This window comes from Pantherophis guttatus, chromosome 9, assembly GCF_059756535.1.
Source record: "Pantherophis guttatus breed Tessera chromosome 9, ASM5975653v1, whole genome shotgun sequence".
NCBI classification, from domain to species: Eukaryota; Metazoa; Chordata; class Lepidosauria; order Squamata; family Colubridae; genus Pantherophis; species Pantherophis guttatus.
In genome coordinates, this window is record NC_142071.1 from 17,694,152 (window position 1) to 17,712,085 (window position 17,934).

Here is a 17,934-nt window from a genome sequence, read left to right on the forward strand (position 1 = left end):
ATTATTTCTTTTTACAAATAAATTGTTTGCTATAGAGGAAGAAAATGCATGAGACTAGGACCAAGGTAGAATTAACATTGCAGAAATACATACTTCTCCTTTTCTCCATCCCAGCCTTGCAAGCACTCTAGAATTTGCCTCCTATTGAACATGGTTAAAGAAATATGTAATCAGCCAGCGATACAAAACATTTGACTGAAATCTAATAGTGAGAAATCAGTTTGACTGCTGTTAAATAATTTTGCTCAATACGTTGCTTATGTTAAAAGTATTAAACCCCTCCAATCCATACATGAAGCAGACTGACACCCACCATGAAGAGGTAGCACGGCCACGAACATGAAGCCAAACAACAGCAACACAGCTCACCAGCTCAAATCCCCCTGCTACTCAGACTAACCCAAGCACAACCAAGCCCCCACCTAAACAGAAAACACACCCATCCAATCAGAGCACAGCCAATCCCCCATCCAATCAGAGCACATCCAAACCCCCCAACCAATCAGAACACACCTCCACCCAATCAGAACACAGCCAAGCTCCCACCCAATCAGTTCACACCTCCACTGGCAGTTAAAAGGAAGAAACAGCTGCGATCACACACATTGCTCCTAGAAGCACGAAGCCGAGAACACCAGCCTGAAGATGACGAATGAGACTTCGTCGAAACGTTGCCAAGACACCTCCATTTTACGCGGGAGAAAACCCGAATAACCAAAGACCTACATACAAACACCCGCGAAAACCTCAGAATGAATATATATATATATATATATATATATATATATATATATATATATATATATATATATATATATATATATATATATATATATATGAAAGAAAACTCATGTTCTTTGATTTTATTATGTAAATGTGTGCAACACTCCTAGCTCATGTACTGTGATATGCTGAAAGTGGATCGAACAGAAGAATCAAACTTGCCTTCTGCCCTTATCGTTCGATCTAGTTGCGGTCAGATTAAAGCATTTCTTAATTCCCCTTCATATTTCATTCTGCAAGCATTCCAGATTTCGTGATAACCTGCACTAGAGTATAGATAGTCCTTGACTTACAATCATAATTGAGCCCCAAATTTCTGTAGTTAAATGAGACATTTGTTAAATGAGTTTTGCCCCATTTTAAGAACTTTCTTGCCACAGCTGTTAAGTGAATCACTGTAGCTGATAAGTCAGTGAGCCGGTTATTAAATGAATTTGGCTTCCCCGTTGACTTTGCTTGTCAGAAAGTCACAAAAGCGGATCACATGACTTTGGGACACAGCAACGGTCATAAATATGAACCAACTGGCAAGCATCTGAATTTTGATCACATGACCATGGGGATGCTGCAAAGGTTGTAATTGTGAAAAACGTTCATAAGTCACATTTTTCAGTGCCTTTGTAACTTTGAATGGTCACTAAATGAATTGTTGTAAATCGAAGACTATAGGTAGAAAACTCTCTTTTTTTCAATTAAAGGTACCATGCTGGGCAGGATTAGAACAAGCTATGAGTCTTGCTAGAGCAGTGTTTCTCAACCTTGGCCGCTGGACGATGTGTGGACTTCAACTCCCAGAATTCCCCAGCCAGCTGGGGAATTCTGGGAGTTGAAGTCCACACATCGTCCAGCGGCCAAGATTGAGAAACACTGTGCTAGAGGTAACATTGATGGTGGTCGTAGTGGTGAGGGAACCAACTTCTCCTTAATGCTGCCTCTATCAGGTGTTCTCTTTCCCAAGATGCAGAAGAGCAATAAAAATTAAAAATATCGTAATCCAGATTATATCATCTTCTGCATTATTATTTCACCTTTTTCTGATAATCAAAATGGGATGTCTGGAGACATTTGTTTTAATCTCCCCGAAATAACCCAGAGAAATGGCTCACATTGAGAGATAGCAACTGGCCCGAAGTCACCTGGCACACTTCATGACCGAGTGGGGATCTTCTTGGTCCCAATCAAAAACCTTAGCCACTACATTATGCTATTCCTAGTGGATGATACACAATCTGCTGTCATCCACAACCCAGCTCTTCTAGTAGTATAAGTAAATTAATACCCCTAATCAGTCATCTTCAGAGCTTTGTTTACTGACGGCATGGGGCCATAGTATGGTGGAAGAGCACATGTTTTGCACGCAAACAAAATTGCACTTTCAGTGCATTGCATCTCCAGGTAAGACTGAGAAGGGTTCTGTTTAAGGTCTAGGAGATAAATTGTGGCTAATGGTGCTGGTCTCTATGCCTAGAGTCGTGGTGGCAAAGTGATTAAAATGGAGTATTGCAGGCTACTTCTGCTGACAGCCGGCTGCCTGCAATTTGGCAGATCGAATCTCACCAGGCTCAAGGTTGACTTAGCCTTCCATCCTTCCGAGATGGGTAAAATGAGGACCCAGATTGTTGGGGGGCAATGTGCTGACTCTGTAAACTGCTTAGAGAGGGATGTAAAGCACTGTGAAGTGGTCTATAACTCTGTGCTATTGCTATTGCTAGAGTCAGGATAAATCTTGCGATTACCCATATCTGTTGGATCTAAAGGAGAGATCCTTTAACCACAGATCCTTTCTTGATGTCAGGGATGCTTGTCCTCACATGCTCTCATATCATCGAGACCAAGGATCTCCAATCTTGGCAATTTTAAGACTTGTGGATTTCAACTCTCGGAATTGATTTTGAGCTATGTACTGCTCATTGTTTAAATGTGAAGAAGCTATTAATCATGAACATGCTTTTTCTTCTCTGCACACTCTCTCCATGGTGTTTCTTCATTTGTTAACTAGGTTCGCACCTCATGTTAAGTCATAATGTGGTAGATTTGGCTTAGTATGTTCTCAGCACTGTGGATCATAAACCATGGATGGTTGTGATGTGTGAACATCCCACTATGGTTTGCTCAATATGCTATGATTAAAACAGGTCATGACTTCGCTTGAGGTATTAACCCAACTGCTGACAGAGATCATCACCAACTCAATCGGTGTCAATGGCAGAAATGATCCAGCACTATTTCGTCAAATCATCATTGTCTATCCACTGCAAGATTCCACATGTATCCAACCAATACAGTTCCAACCAATTTCGTCAAATATCTATTTAGAAGCAAAAGAACTTTTTACGAGCTGAAAAAAAAAGCCAGCAGCTGGGCTAGCCAAATAAGCAACCCACACCTTAGTTGAGAAGTCTTTCGTTCTTCTCCAAGCACTTGGTGTCATTGCCAGTTTTATGGTGGATCAATCTGATTGATCAGTCGCACTGGAGGGAGCTTGCTCTGACAGTATGAGCAATGACACTAAGTAATAACTTATTGAACACAGGCAAAACTGAAGCGTATGAGCAGAGGGAGAAGAGGGGAAGGAGAACTGCGGGTGGGCAGGAAGGAAGGGGTTACTAGTCAGAGCTTGAAAGATTATAAGAGCACCTCTGTTCTCAGAGAAACAGCCATTAATCGAAGCTGAAATATTATCCAACTTCTTTCAGTCAGCATACTGACACAAACATTTGCAGAGAGTAAAGGGTAGTGATGGGGTTTTCTAAAGAGAGCCGACTGCAGGACTGGAGAAGCAAAATGCAATGGGGTCAGGAAATAAAAGGCAGCCATGTGGAAAGACCACATTCAGGCTTTCATCCACCCATTCACTCCTCCACGGTACAATATTCCATATCAACCTTTCCCGACTTCCCAGTCCCGCCCCCTCAAGCATGTTTTCTATGGCTGCTGAGCACATTCAGCTCCTACTGAGATACTTTAGGATTCCCCCTCCCCAGTTCCGTCTCAGATTTTCTCTCCACCCCCTTTAAACTGCCAGGCTTTGGGCTTCTCCCAGTCTGCTGATAATGCTCTTTAGTGCACTGATGGTGTCCTGCTTGCTTTATCCTAATGCTAATGGGAAATTTTGGAGAAACAGAGGACAATCTGTTCTCTCCTCCCTCTTCTAGAAATCTGGCTAGCCCAGACTTTTGTGTGGTGTTGGGTTAATGCTCCTTGAATTCCTTATGTTGTTTTAGGTTTCCCTTTATAAAAGCACCATGTCTACCTAAAAAGTAGCAGAAAAATAAATGCTATTACATTTGGTGCACTAAAGTTTTAGAAGCAGTGTTTCAGAAGCATTTCATAAACTGCCAAGAATGGCTCTTTTAATTTTACTAATATTTTTCAGGGTAATTTGAAAAATGTGTTTTGGCCTTTATAGGACGCTCTTTTTTTTTTAATTGATCAACTAGTCAGGAAACGCTTAGAGTTCTCAGATCAGCTGACAGCCTGCAAACCCAGATCTGTATCATAATTATTTATTCTCTGTACTTAAAAGTCATGTCTTGCTCTCTAAAGGATGACTAAGGTGGCTTACAAACTGCATGAAACTGGATATCATTCGCCTTTGGATCTGAGCCAAACATTTCCTGGACAGATAAAGTGATTCTCATTCAGGCCACTTTCATTCCACTGTGGGCTGGGAAGTAATTTTGTGAAGGGGAAAGTTCAAAAGCAAATGCCCTCTTTTGATGTGGCAGTCCTTATACTTTGCTGTCATTGTGATTAATGCCCACAATTAAGAGGTACGCTTAGCTTTGATTCCCTGCCACTAAAGAAAACATAAAAAGACTAGATTAAGCAGGTTTCGCCCCCACAAATTTGGTGATTTTCTAAATTGCAAAGATGAGTAAATATTTATACCTCTGAAGTCTTAATTTTGACTGAAGTATCACAACATGCTTCTTACTTGGCGTTAGGTTGCACACTGTATCCTAAAATTCCCCACCTCTTTTTCCTCAAAAATAATTGAGAAGCTGAAATCTACTGAGATTGCTGAGTTTTAGGTGATTATGACGTTCTCACATGAGATCTGGAGGACAATGGTTTTAATCATGCAAATTCTGGCAAGCATATTATTATTTATTTGTATCTTACCTTTATTATTTTTACAAATAACTCAAGGTGGCAAACATATCCTCCTATTTTCCCCACAACAACCACCCTGTGAGGTGAGTACAGCTGAGAGAGAATGACTGGCCCAAAGTCACCCATTTGGCTTTCATGCTTAAGGCAGGACTAGAACTTGCTGTCTCCTGGTGATTGGCCCCAAATCACCCAGCTGTCTTTCATGCCTAAGGCAGGACTCCCGCTTTCTGATGTCTTAACCATGAGACCACACTGGCTCTTGTGAGATTTCAGCCATTTTGGGGAAGAAATCAGAGCTAACATATAACACTGCATGATGATACCTGGAGCTTGAAAATATCATCAACCTCTACTCCTACACATAAACAGCTTGCTTGATCTACTGCCCTTCTTAGAAGCAGGTTGTCAGAGGCAAAAAAAGCATCAGTGTTAGGTTATCGTGCCAGCTTCCTGAAAGATGCGTCTTTCTATTCCCCAGATGCTCAACCAAAGAAGTGGCCAAACTCCATCAGCCCAGCGAGCTACCTGCTCTGCCCATTATTTAGAGCCCTAATTACTCTCCATCGACTGAGAAACAGCAAACGGACAAAGGGCGATGAAAAGTTCACACACAATTGAATTTCGCAGTAACAATCAGCAGTGAAAGCGTGCACAAGGGGAGGAAGGAAGGGGGCCGAAAAATCAATCATGGCAAAGGAGCTGGCTTTGGACAGACACATCTGTTGCACCTGCCAAGCTTCGAGCATGAGGGACTTGCACCCGTCGTGCATGAAGGGGGCTGATCACTGGTTCTCCCCCACCTCACTGCACCCCAGCTGCCCTGCCAAATCTGCCAAATCTCCCATGCAGGAGAGAAACTGCTTGATGTCTTCGGTGACATGCGTGGGTGCAATCAGCAAGACATTGCAGAAGCCCAGATTCTGAAGCCATGAGCTCCACATGCTAGGGATAGAGAAGGGTGCAGGAGCCAATTGGTTCTTTGGCTCAGCTGACTTGCTAATGCCTCCCTAGCAGACTCTGGGCACTCAACTCTTTTTTTTTTTTAAAGAAAGTATTGCTTTGTGTAATTTTTTTTAAACAAGTGACACAAAAGAGCCCCATCTCCTGCCTAGTGTGCTAGAGCAGTTTAGGAAGAATATGCCTCTTTCTGTTGCCTTAGAAACCCAGCTGGTGATTCTGCAACTAAATGAGGATTTCAGGTTACAAACTCCTTTGTCTTTTTAATCTCTTCCAATTGTCTGCCACCAATGAGTCAGGTGTTGCCATTAAAAAAAGGGGTGGTGGTGGGTGGGGGGGACAGAGGAGGCCTCTAATCAGGATAAAGAATTGGTATAGAGAGGAAAGCCCTAGAGAAGAAAGTGAGTGCAAAACTTTTGATTTCCAGATCATTAGTTCTGCAAGGTAATAATTCAGCCAAACTTGTTTGCAGCTGGAATGGATAAAGTGGGTATCAGCTGGAACAACAGTCTTTGAGCCATGATATAGTGCCTAACATCCTCCTGCAAGAGCCAGATCCACATGTTCTAGAAACAGCATTGTGAACTTCTAGAATTCTCTAAATTGACAATGGCTGGAAATGGGGACTAGATGGAATCTAATTTATTTTTTTATTTATTTATTTATCATCAGATTTATATACCGCCCTTCTCCTGGAGGACTCAGGGCAGTGCACAGCCAAAGTAAAAACATAAATACAAACATTAAAATACAGTTAAAAATATATATATGTGTTTGGCCCCATAATTAAAAAACAATAACAAACCTATTAAAAACATTTAAAAATGTGTTAAGCCAGCCCGGCTTGCTGAAAAAGAAAGGTCTTCAGGGCACAGCGGAAGGCACCGAGGTCTTGGATTCTTTGTATCTCTGGGGGCAGTTGATTCCAGAGGGCAGGTGCCCCCCACAGAGAAGGCCCTCCCCCTGGGGGCCACCAGTCTACATTGTTTGGCCGATGGCACCCTGAGGAGGCCCTCTCTGTGGGAGCGCACAGGTCAGTGGGAGGCCATTGGTGGCAGTAGGCAGTCTCGAAGATATCCAGGTCCTATGCCATGGAGCGCTTTAAAGGTGATAACCAACACCTTGAAGCACACCCGGAAAACCACTGGGAGCCAGTGCAGCTCACGCAGGAGAGGTGTTATGTGGGAGCGCCATGCAGCTCCCGTAACTACCCGCGTGGCCACATTCTGGACCAGCTGGAGTCTCTGGGTGCTTTTCAAGGGGAGCCCCATGTAGAGAGCATTGCCGTAGTCCAGGCGAGAGGTGACGAGGGCATGAGTGACTGTGTACAAGGAATCCCGATCTAGGAAGGGCCGCAACTGGCGGATCAGGCGAACCTGATAAAAAGTCCCCCTGGCTACAGCCGTCAGATGTTCCTCCAAGGACAGCTGCGTATCCAGGAGGACGCCCCAGTTGTGAGCTCTCTCCGTGGGGGCCAAGGACTTGCCCCCAATAGTCAGTGATGGAGTCAACTGACTATATCGGGATGCCGGAAACGACAGCCACTCAGTCTTGGATGGGTTGAGCCTGAGCCTGTTCCTCCCCATCCAGATCTGCACGGCCTCCAGGCACCTAATGATACCTTGAAGCTTGGTTGCCTAGCTTTCAAATGATTCAGACCAGTGTTTCTTAACTTTACTGTAGGAGTAGAGCAAGCTGAGCTGGAAGGTAGAGTTAAACATGTCATCAGTTTGGAGTCATTACATTGCCACAAAAGACCAAAGTTCAGCCTCATCCCCCACTCATCCGAATTCTGTTGACTCTTATCAAGTGTCAATTTAGCTTTGACTGTTAGTTGACTAGATTCTTGTGTATTGGTAGCAATAATAAACTCTTCTGCGCTTTGAACTCCACAAATATTCTTGGTTATTTGCATTTGAAACTTAGTGACTTTAAGCTAACAGAATAACAGAGTTGGAAGGGACCTTGGAGGTCTTCTAGTCCAATCCACTACTCAAGCAGGAAACCTTATACTGTTTCAGACAAATGGCTATCCAATGTCTTCTTACAAACCTCCAGTGATGGAGAACCCACAACCTCTGGAGACAAGCTATTCCACTGGTTAATTGTTCTCACTTTCAGGAAAGTTCTCCTTAATTCTAGGTGGTTTTCTCCTTGATTAGTTTCTATTCATTGCTTCTTGTCCTGCCTTCTAGTGCTTTGGAGACCAGGCTGACTCCCTCTTCTTTGTGTCAGCACCTCATATATTGGAACACCACTAGTCCTTCTTTTCATTAAACTAGACATACCCAGTTCCTGCAACTGTTCTTCATATGTTTTAGCTTCCAGTCTCCTAATCATCTTCGTTGCTCTTCTCTGCACTCTTTCTAGAGTCTCAATGTGTTTTTTCTAAAATTCTGCTGGCTGGGGAATTCTGAGAGTTGAAGTCCACACCTCTTTAAATCACTAAAGGTGAGAAACACTGATTCAGACTGTTATTTCTGAACACTTGGTTCTACTTGCAAACATAACTATGGAGGTGCCTTTTTTCCTCCTCTACTGAAGGAGACTTGTAATTTGACATTTAACTAGTGGCTCCTTTGGCTTTGACAATGTGCAACCTGCTTGGAAGGTGGGCAGCCGAAATAGGGTTATGAGAGCAGTTCTGGAAAAAAAAAAATCCAGCAATTTTCAGAGACAGCAGTGAGAGAAAGAAACCTGCCTATTCAGCTCTTATCTCTCTCCTCCCCCTCCCCTTCTTTCTTTCCGGTAGTTTTATTTCTAGCAATAAAAGCGAGAGGTTCTCTGATCCAGACCAGCTTGTTTTTTCTGGCATCTGAACATTGCCAAGGAAACTCTCCCCATATAAAATTAACTGCAGAAAGGCGAAGGAGGGAGGCGGAAGAAAAATCCTTCTGGGGTTTGGGGAGAAAACATTAACAATTCCCTGCTGCCCATGAAAATGAAATGCCATCAGGAAGAAGCTGCAAGACCAGAGAAAGATCTGCTGTCTTTTTTTCCATTGGACAGAAAATGCCCACCATCTAGTTTCTTCCTGACCTGGAGTTCTTCAGACATGGTTGAAATTACACACGATGCTCTTGGCTGTGGTGGAAAATAAATTGAAAACATCTGGAGGGCATCAGTTTCCCATTTGTCATTTGAGGGGATCATTTACAAAGTATCTGTGATATTTGTGGTTTATCCATCAGCCCCTCTCCTGATCTCACACAGACATGCACAAAACTCTTTAGGATGGTGGGTGGATGGGAGGAACTCTTTTCCTGCCTGCTGAAAGTTAAAAGAAATGGGATCAGAGCATTGCTAAATTACTTGTGTTTGGTAGATGTGGTTGACTAAATTTTCTGCTCCTCTGGGTAAGGGACTTATCCCCATACACCAATAGTGCCTGATTGCAAGCCACTTAGTTTGGAAAGCAGCTGTTCTCTGACTCCTGCCAGCTGTTGCAAAGGGCAATCAAGGAAGAATGTCCCTTCCTCTCTACCTATCCACTCCTATGAAGGGGGTATAGGGCAGTGGTGAAATCCATTTTTTTTACTACTAGTTCTGTGGGCGTGGCTTAGTGGGCATAGTGTGGCTTGGTGGGTGTGGCAGGGGAAGGATACTGCAAAATCTCCATTCCCACCCCACTCAAAGGGAAGGATACTACGAAATCGCCATTCCATTCCCACTCCTGGGAGAAGGATATTGCAAAATCTCCGAACTATTGAAAAATTCCGTTACCAGTTCTCCAAAACCTGTCGGCACCTGCTGGATTTCACCTCTGGTATAGGGACAGAAGGAGACAGGGACAGAATACCCAAAGAATTCCCATTTTCACAGCTTCATTGTTGCTGTCAGGTGCAAAAGATCAGATCCACACATGAAGGTCTAATTAAACTGATTTATTGCTAAATAGCCTATGCGCAGAAATCAACTCAACTAACTGTTAGAACCTGCTTGGAGTTAGATAAGGGTCCACAGAATTCAAGAAGTGGGGATTGGATTAATCTACTTGTGGCTGTAGAAGGTTTCTAGGCTGATCCCTTTTTAACTCCACCCCCAGGTTCTGCCACTTTCTCCTATGGTTCCTATTTTACAAGCAAGAAGGGAAAATCGATGCCTGCAGCTTTAGTAAACAGTTTGTGAAATATGGTTGACCAGAGAAAATAAATTTAGCCCCAAACACCTCTGGATGTGCTAAAACTATTCCCTTCATGATTAGTTGCTGGAATTCATTGAGTTGGGATTGATCTCCTGCTGAGCTTGTTGTGTGGACAGGGCCACCAAACTTTAGCAAGAGACTTTGGGAAAGCATCTAACCTAGGTTCCTTGAGATTGCTCCTTCTATCCTTAATATGGAATATACTGAAATTTCTAAGAATTGCTGCCCTCCCCATTTCTGTTATGAGGACCTTTTTTTGTGGCTTCCCTGGGACTGGAACAATATATACACTGTCGCTCCTTTTTGACAGAAAAGAAAGCAATACAACTTCACATTCTTAAGCACTTACCATCTTCCACTTCCAGGAGAGCTTTGGCAAGGATGCTTCCTGCAACGCTAATGGCCTGGCACATGTAGTAGCCTGAATCTGAGGTCTGCACATCCATAATTGTCATCTCGCCACTTGGAGCTACAGAAAAGCGGCCAGTAGCTTGAGGGGGCTGGCTAGGAAAAAGAAGAACCTGTACAAAGGAGCAGAAAGAGGAAGATACCACATGAGGGCTTGGAGCTATCACAGAATTCCAATATAACTTTCTTTTTTTTTATGTATTTAATTTACATCCACTTTTATTATTTATCAATAACTCAAGGCAGCAAATATGTTCAACACACTTTCCTCCTCCTATTTTCCCCACAACAATCATGTGAGGTTGGTTGGGCTGAGAGAGACTTTCTTTTAAGCTTTTAAACTTTTTTTTAAACTTTCTTTTAACATCCTTCATATGCTAATCCATCCTCTACTGAGACTGTTATGGGATCCACAAGAAATGAGAAAACCAACTCAAGAAGTACTGAAAAAATTGCATTTTAACTGGTTTTTGACAATGGACATCCGTCTGAGACCTGTTCTTATTTGGGAATTATAGGAGGCTGCTGAAAATTGAATTCCTACAACATTTCCCCCTCTCTGGAATAGACCAGAATTATCACTTTTAAATAAACCATAGACATACAGGAAACCGTATTATGTTTCAAAGGTAGTTTTAGAACAAATCTAAAACTATGGGACAATCTTCACTTGTTCTCATTGCCTCTCTTTTAACAAATCAGTTTCTTGAGAATGGAAGCTACAAGGAGGTGTAGATTGTTTCAAACTGGAAAAGTTTTACAACTTCTTTGGAGACATAAAGACTGAGACAAGAGTTTTTGAGGTTAAGACTCACTATGCCTCATTCCTGAGGTAGGGAATCATGGCTCCCTAATATGTCTCAAGTGCTCTACAATGCTTAGGCATGCGACACAGCCTTTATTATTCTCCTCCACTCACACTGTTGCCTACACAGAGCAAACAGTCCTAAACATGCCAAGTTAGACAATTTTCCAGACAAATTGCCTGCCTTCAGAGGCTTACCATTAATGATCCCTCTATCAAACTACCTGGTTTTGACCTGCCTTGCTCTGTCTGGATGAAATTTAAGAGAATTAGGTGTGATACTGGAAAAAGTGCCTCTGCCCTGTATCAACGGGGATGGAAAGATTGCCCTTGTTGCGATTGTGGTGCTGATATGCGAACTATTAAACATATTGTGCAAAATTGCCCATGATGTGCGTTCTCTGGTTCCCTAGAAGGTCTGCACGAAGGAACACCAGAGGCGATCACCTGGGTAGCTGAATTGGACATCCAGTTATGAGCCATACCCCCATTAGAAGTTTTTGTATATATTTACGTAGATTGTGTGTATCTGTTTGCTTCTCTTCTGTCATGTTCTGATCACATGCTAAATAATAAACAATGAGGCTTCTCAACTGTGTCTGCTCCCATTACTTAGAGAAGAGCTAAGCCCCACCCATTCTTTACATGGGGCAGAAAAAGAGTTCATGTGATCTATTTTCTGTCAGGGATTCTAACTCTGAATTCATCAAATGATCTCCAAACCCCGCAAAGAAATCCCCCGCATGCTAAAATGCTATAATTCTGTGAATTTGACATCTGCTTCACTGAATTAAGTTCAGCCCTTGCTTTAGAGCAAATGATTCACTCCCTTCCCCCTTCCTTTCTATCACCGACCCTCTTAGGATGCAAGTAATTGACACAGTAATAGCTCAGTGCTATTTAAAGGCAACTTAGAAACTCCAATTGTTCATTCCAAGAGACTGGGTCTCCCAAGAGGCGTCTCATCCCATACATCTGGATGACACGAGCAGCTTTGGCTTGTAAGGCAAAATCTTAGCTCCTCTTGGCAGCTCAACAGAAGAAACACCATTCTAGGAATTATTAAGCATTTCTTCTCAAATATTTTACCTAAAATCTGGGAGGTATCAATCCATGCAAAAGTTGTTGAAATAAGAAAACTGTGACACCACCTTTTTACCAAAATAAAAAGGCTGCAGCAGCTATTATGATGTCCTGTAAACTCCTATGGCTAAATAATCTATATTTTGAAAAGCTGAATTATCATTTTGCCCTGTTTTCTAATATAATACATAGCTTGATGACCTGCGAATCAGTAAGCAAATTCACCAAGAACGCACCTGCATAAGACAATGCTGTTTACATCTCTGAACTATTATTGTCAACAATCTGGATGTCAAAAGAAAAACATTCAAATCCTTTTTAAAAAAAGGAATAAGTAAAAGATCGTAGACTAGGTTGTGACGTGGTCTATTGACATGGGTTTGCGATTCCCAATGTTTTTATGCAGCAAGTACAATTACAAGCATCCGCTGCAGATGTAATTTGTGACAAACTATACATGTTAAATACAACCATGATGTAATGTATTGCCTAATCTGGTCCTGGGGTGAAGACTGTTTCTATAACTTATTTTATAGGATATCCCAGTATATGGCTCAAGATATACTGGAAGTAAATGGTTTTGGCCTAAACCACCCCACGTTCCTCTGTTTTACACTAATGAAAGTTGAGATTCTAGACCATGGGTGTCAAACTTGCAGTGTCACGTTGCCATCATGTGACATTTCACTATGTTTTTTCCCTTCCTGGAGCTGGGGTGTGCATGGCCTGAGCATGATGCATCCAGCTTGCGGGCTGCCAGTTTGACACCCCTGTCTAGACCACATAGATCCTATAACCTAGAGTAGGTACTTTTGCTGTGAGAATTCTTTTTTTTTTCAGCCTACAAAACACTTCTATAATCCATAGGTCAAGGGTTCCCAACCCCCCAGGCTGGAGCCTGTTCGAAACCAGGCCACAGGAGAGATGGGCAAGCACGCGTGCGTGAAGTTCCACTTGTGTAAGTAGAAGGCACTTGTGTGTGAAGCTTCATTCACGCAAATGGAACTTCGTGTGCAAGCATAAGTGTCCTTCGCTCGCGCAAGCGGAGCCTCAGGCGTGAGTACAAGCACCCTCCGCTGAAGTGCCCTCATGCGCAAGCACAAGCACTCTCTGCTCTGACACGAAGCTCCATTTGTGTGAGCGGAGGGCACGCCTGCACCCACTGCTTGCACAAATAAAACTGTGTATATGCACATGCACCTGCCACTCACATGCCCGTCCCCCAAACTGGAAAAGTTGGGGGTGGCTGCCATAGATCATGTAAATACAATCTTCAATGTCTGCATTTCCATAAAGATGCAAACACCAGCTACCCAAGCTCTTCCCGTAATGGGAAATTACTGCTGACTTTAAGAGTCAAGACAAGAAATCATTTCTTGCTCAAGGACCATCTTCGTCAGGAACATCCTCTCATGCATCGATGCTGGCCAATAGTAGAGTGAGAGACGAAATCTGATCAGTTTGCAACCCTGCAGGAATTCCTAACACTTTAGCATTCCCTCTTTCTCTCTCTAACACTCCATCTCTGTTGGCAGCATGAGACTGGGGAAAATATGACATTAAGCCAAGAACCGACTCTAGTACTTTTCGCACTGTACTTGTGTCTTAATTCTGTACAAAAGTCTATCTTTGGCCATGGAAGTTCATTGGATAACTTGAGGCTAGTTGTTATTTATCAGTCCAATTTAACCAATAGAGGAATTGTGAACTGAGAGAATTGATTGCTAACTTGAGCCACAGGGAGAAATGTAAGGAATAAATCTAATACACCCTTACAACCAGGAGGTTCTGAGTGGCTAAGTGATGGCCACAGTTTTAGTCATCCCACCTGCCGTAAGAGAAATGCCAGGATGTCATTTCCCACTCTATTTTCTGGCTTTTGTTTTTTTCAACCAGTTGTACTCAGGATCAGCACCCCCACAGATAGGGTTAGAAGATTATATGAACCTTTATTGCACCCCATGTAATCACAGGGGGATTAAAACTGAAAAACCACAGGAATCAATTGTCTACAGAGGTCCATTTTCATAAACTCTTTCTAGAATGTCAACTTGATCACAGGTATTAGAAGGGACATTTAACCTTCAGATAGTTTGCACTACCCTGGAAGCAGAGTTAGTTAACTGGGTGATTTAATTTACTCCCAAACCCCCCCCCCCAAAAAAAACTCAGTTGGGTCAATTAACTTCATTTTGAAGCTTGCACAACTCCGTCCCCCTCCCCCTCCCCGATCCTGTGGAATATGATGTGAGAATAGGGTCAAAATACAAGCTACATGCAGACTCCCTCACGCCTATGTACCCATGAACTTACCTGACTCCCTTCCTTCTGCCAGAACACAGCTGGTGGTGGGTTTCCTTTGGTCTCACACTGGAAGGTCACAGTGCGGCCTTGGGTCACAATCTGGTCCCGTGGACGGGTCACTAACTGAGGTGGGACTACAGACAAAAAAGAGGTGGAAAAAAAAGATTGTAAAATGGGTCAGTTAGACCAGTAGCATTTTAGCAATGTTTGCATTTAAAGGCTAACCAGGTAAAAAACCCTGAGGGATGGGTGGTGTGTGTGTCTGGGCGGGGGGGAATAAAGGAGAGAGGGAGCCTTTTTTTGTTTAGGAACATTAAAAGCTCCCTTATATCAAATCCAACCACTGGGTCATTGCTGACCTGCATGGATTTCCTTAATGTAGTCAACCTCCACCAAAAGTCTTCCAGATGTGCTGGAAGGACAACTCCAGAATTCTTCCAGAATTCTAGTCCCAATACAGTCCAATCCAGGCTGTAGCCTTTTCCAGTTCTATCAAGAAATGCTGAGAATTGAGCCTGGCCTTCATTTTTGGGACCCCTTGGCTTTACCACTTTTCCCATGGGAACTCAGTATTCTGAGACTGTATCCTGGCTAATCCCTCTCTCCATTTTGCCCATTCCTGATAATCCTAAAGGAGAAGGGTCAATGTCTTGGCAGTTCCCAAAATACCGGGAGCAGCTTCACAGTTTGGGCATCTCAGAAGAGCAGCTAAAGGCATTTACAAGGAAAGAAAAGGGGGTGATTCAAAGCATTGGGAGATGCCAAAGACACTTTAAAGGAGGGGAAAAGACACCAAACAAAGGCGAACAGTTTTTTTTTTTAAGCGAGCCCTGCGGTTTTCTTTTTACAAAAACCATCCAATACGTGCATGCAAAGAATATCAATTTGCAATGGAAGAAGGCATTTAAGAAGTCTGAGGGAGGCCACGAAAGGAACAAGTCAGCTAAATCAACCACCCAACCATGAATAATGTCTCGGATGTAAATTCCTCTCTTTCTGAGCACTTCTGGCTTTTTGAAAACCTTCCCCCATCTCAGCTCTCAATGCAAGACAAATGACAGTCAGGTTTTACAAATGCTAATCACTTGCCTTATCACCTCTCCTCCCTTCCTTCTATTCTATCAAGAAAAAGAAGAAGAAGAAGACAGAATGTTCCTAGCCCCTCTTGCAGAACTGTAAAGCATTTACAGAGCATTAGGTGCTATTAAAACAACAACAACAATAACAACAACAACACTTTCAGGTATGCCATTGTTGGAGCTCTGCAAGCCTCTCCTTAATGAAGTTATAGATTGCTAGGTTAGCCACATGCTAATCAGGAGAGATGTATGAGCCTGAGAGAAACGGTGTGCTTGCTTGCTTTCCTCCTTGTCCACAGGCATCTTCCCTTGGATAACTTCCATAGAAAGAGAAGAGGAGGTGGGGGGGAAACCCTACTGATTGTTAATAGTTATTGATTGGCAGGAGAAATGTTTGGTTGGGAGGTACAATGGAATCCATGCAGATAGAATTTAAATGGGAAGTTAGTGCTGAATGACTAGATGGCTGTCATCTTTTACACTGGCTCCCTTAAACTTTGTGTTGGGGTTGATACTAGGCAAGAAAAGAGAAGGGAAATTACTGTATTTCAGAAATAACGATGTAAGTGGGAGTAGGGCAAAGGCTGCCCAATCAAAGAAATGAGCATCTGAAGAAACACAGATGTCAGCTCATCCTATATTGAAATAATCTAGTGCAGGGGTGTCAAACTCGAGCCAGCAGACTAATGCTACTGTTAAAGGTAGCATTTAGCTTCCAGCTGCCTGCAATTACTGCGAGTTCAATTCTCACCAGGCTCAAGGTTGACTCAGCCTTCCATCCTTTCTGAGGTAAGTAAAATGAGGACCTGGTTTGTGGGGGCAATAAACTGACTTTGTATAAAATATACAAAAGTATGAAGGCTATTGCTTAACGCCTTGTAAGCCGCCCTGAGTCTACGGAGAAGGGTGGCATATAAATAAAAAAAAAAACAACACCTCGAGGCCTGAGGGCCGGATCCGGCCCACTGGGTACTTAGATCTGGCCCACAGAGCCGCCCTGGAAACAGCGAAGGACCAGCTCACAGTGCTTCTGCCAGCGAAAATGGGCTCCTGAGCTACTTTTCAGCTGCCACGGCCTCCTGCAACCCTCTGCCAGTGAAAATGGAGCTCTGTTTTCACTGGCAGAGGGTTGCAGGAGGCCATGGCAGTTGAAAACAGAGCTTGGGGGCCCATTTTCACTAGCAGAGTGCTCCGGCCCCCACAGGCATCCTGGACAGGAGTGATGTCGAACTGGCCATGCTCACCCTGCCCCCCCCAGCACCCTCCTCCCAGGTCAAACACAACCCTGATGCAGCCCTCAATGAAATTGAATTTGATACCCCTGATCTAGTGCAATTCTCTTTTGGAACACGTTTTGCCATTGTAGCCAGGTGGTTCGCAGAGATTTGGCCCTTAAAGCGTCCTGCTTTAAGTATCCTCTCCAAAAATCTTGCCTATTACTAATTTTGTTATTGTTACAGTCAAAGTAGGACTAGTTTTATGTTCTCATTCCCTGGTAGCCCCCATCAACATGGCCAATGGAAAGAAATTATGGGAATTCTAATTCAGCATAGACAAGATGACAATACTTTGCTTACTCTATATTAGAGAATATCAAGGGAAAATCTTATTTTTCTCTCCAGTCTCTAGGTAAAGCTAATAGCTGCAGTCGGAAACAGTTTGTTCCATCATCACGAACTAAATTTGATCTGATTTTAATTTAAACGGAATTAATTAAATACAATCCTGTTCAAACACTACATTTAACTGGGTCATGTTTGGTGTTAATGTGGAGTGCTTAGTGCTCTCTGAGCTTGTTGTTTTCTTGTAGACGTTTCATTAACCAACTAGGTAACATGATCAGATTATCATCATGAGAATCATTATATTGCCCACCTAATTGGGCAATGACATGTCTGCAAATAAACAATGTGGCTCAGAGAGCACCAAAGACTCCATAATTCAATGCTGAGCTATGAATATGGAGTTGTTTGGAGTTAAACCCACTTCCTTCAGTCATATGTAAAGTGGAAATGGGGACCTTTATTTTATCCTCTCTTCTACTTTTTCCAATCCCACGGTCCTATATATGTATGTGAGAGAGGGGGCAAGGCAGAAGAGAGAGAGAGAGAGAGAGAGAGAGAGAGAGAGAGAGAGAGAGAGAGAGAGAGAGAGAGAGAGAGAAGGAGAGAGAGAGAGAGACAACACACTAATCATATTTTTCTTATTTTTCTTATTTATTTTTCTTATTTATTTTCTTATTCATATTTATCACC

At 42.8% G+C, this 17,934-nt stretch overlaps 1 protein-coding gene across 6 annotated transcripts in view; it reads right to left on the bottom strand.

The window, feature by feature from the left end:
• ROBO3 (roundabout guidance receptor 3) overlaps positions 1–17,934 on the bottom strand; it is a 311,028-nt gene that overhangs the window by 53,682 nt on the left and 239,412 nt on the right. For all 6 annotated transcript variants that reach the window (XM_087875620.1, XM_087875619.1, XM_087875621.1 and 3 more), the window contains 2 exons: positions 14,610–14,734; positions 10,350–10,521 (listed from right to left, as the gene is read on the bottom strand). In XM_087875620.1, coding sequence (XP_087731746.1) covers positions 10,350–10,521; positions 14,610–14,734 — 297 coding nt within the window. The remainder of the gene's footprint in view (positions 1–10,349; positions 10,522–14,609; positions 14,735–17,934) is intronic.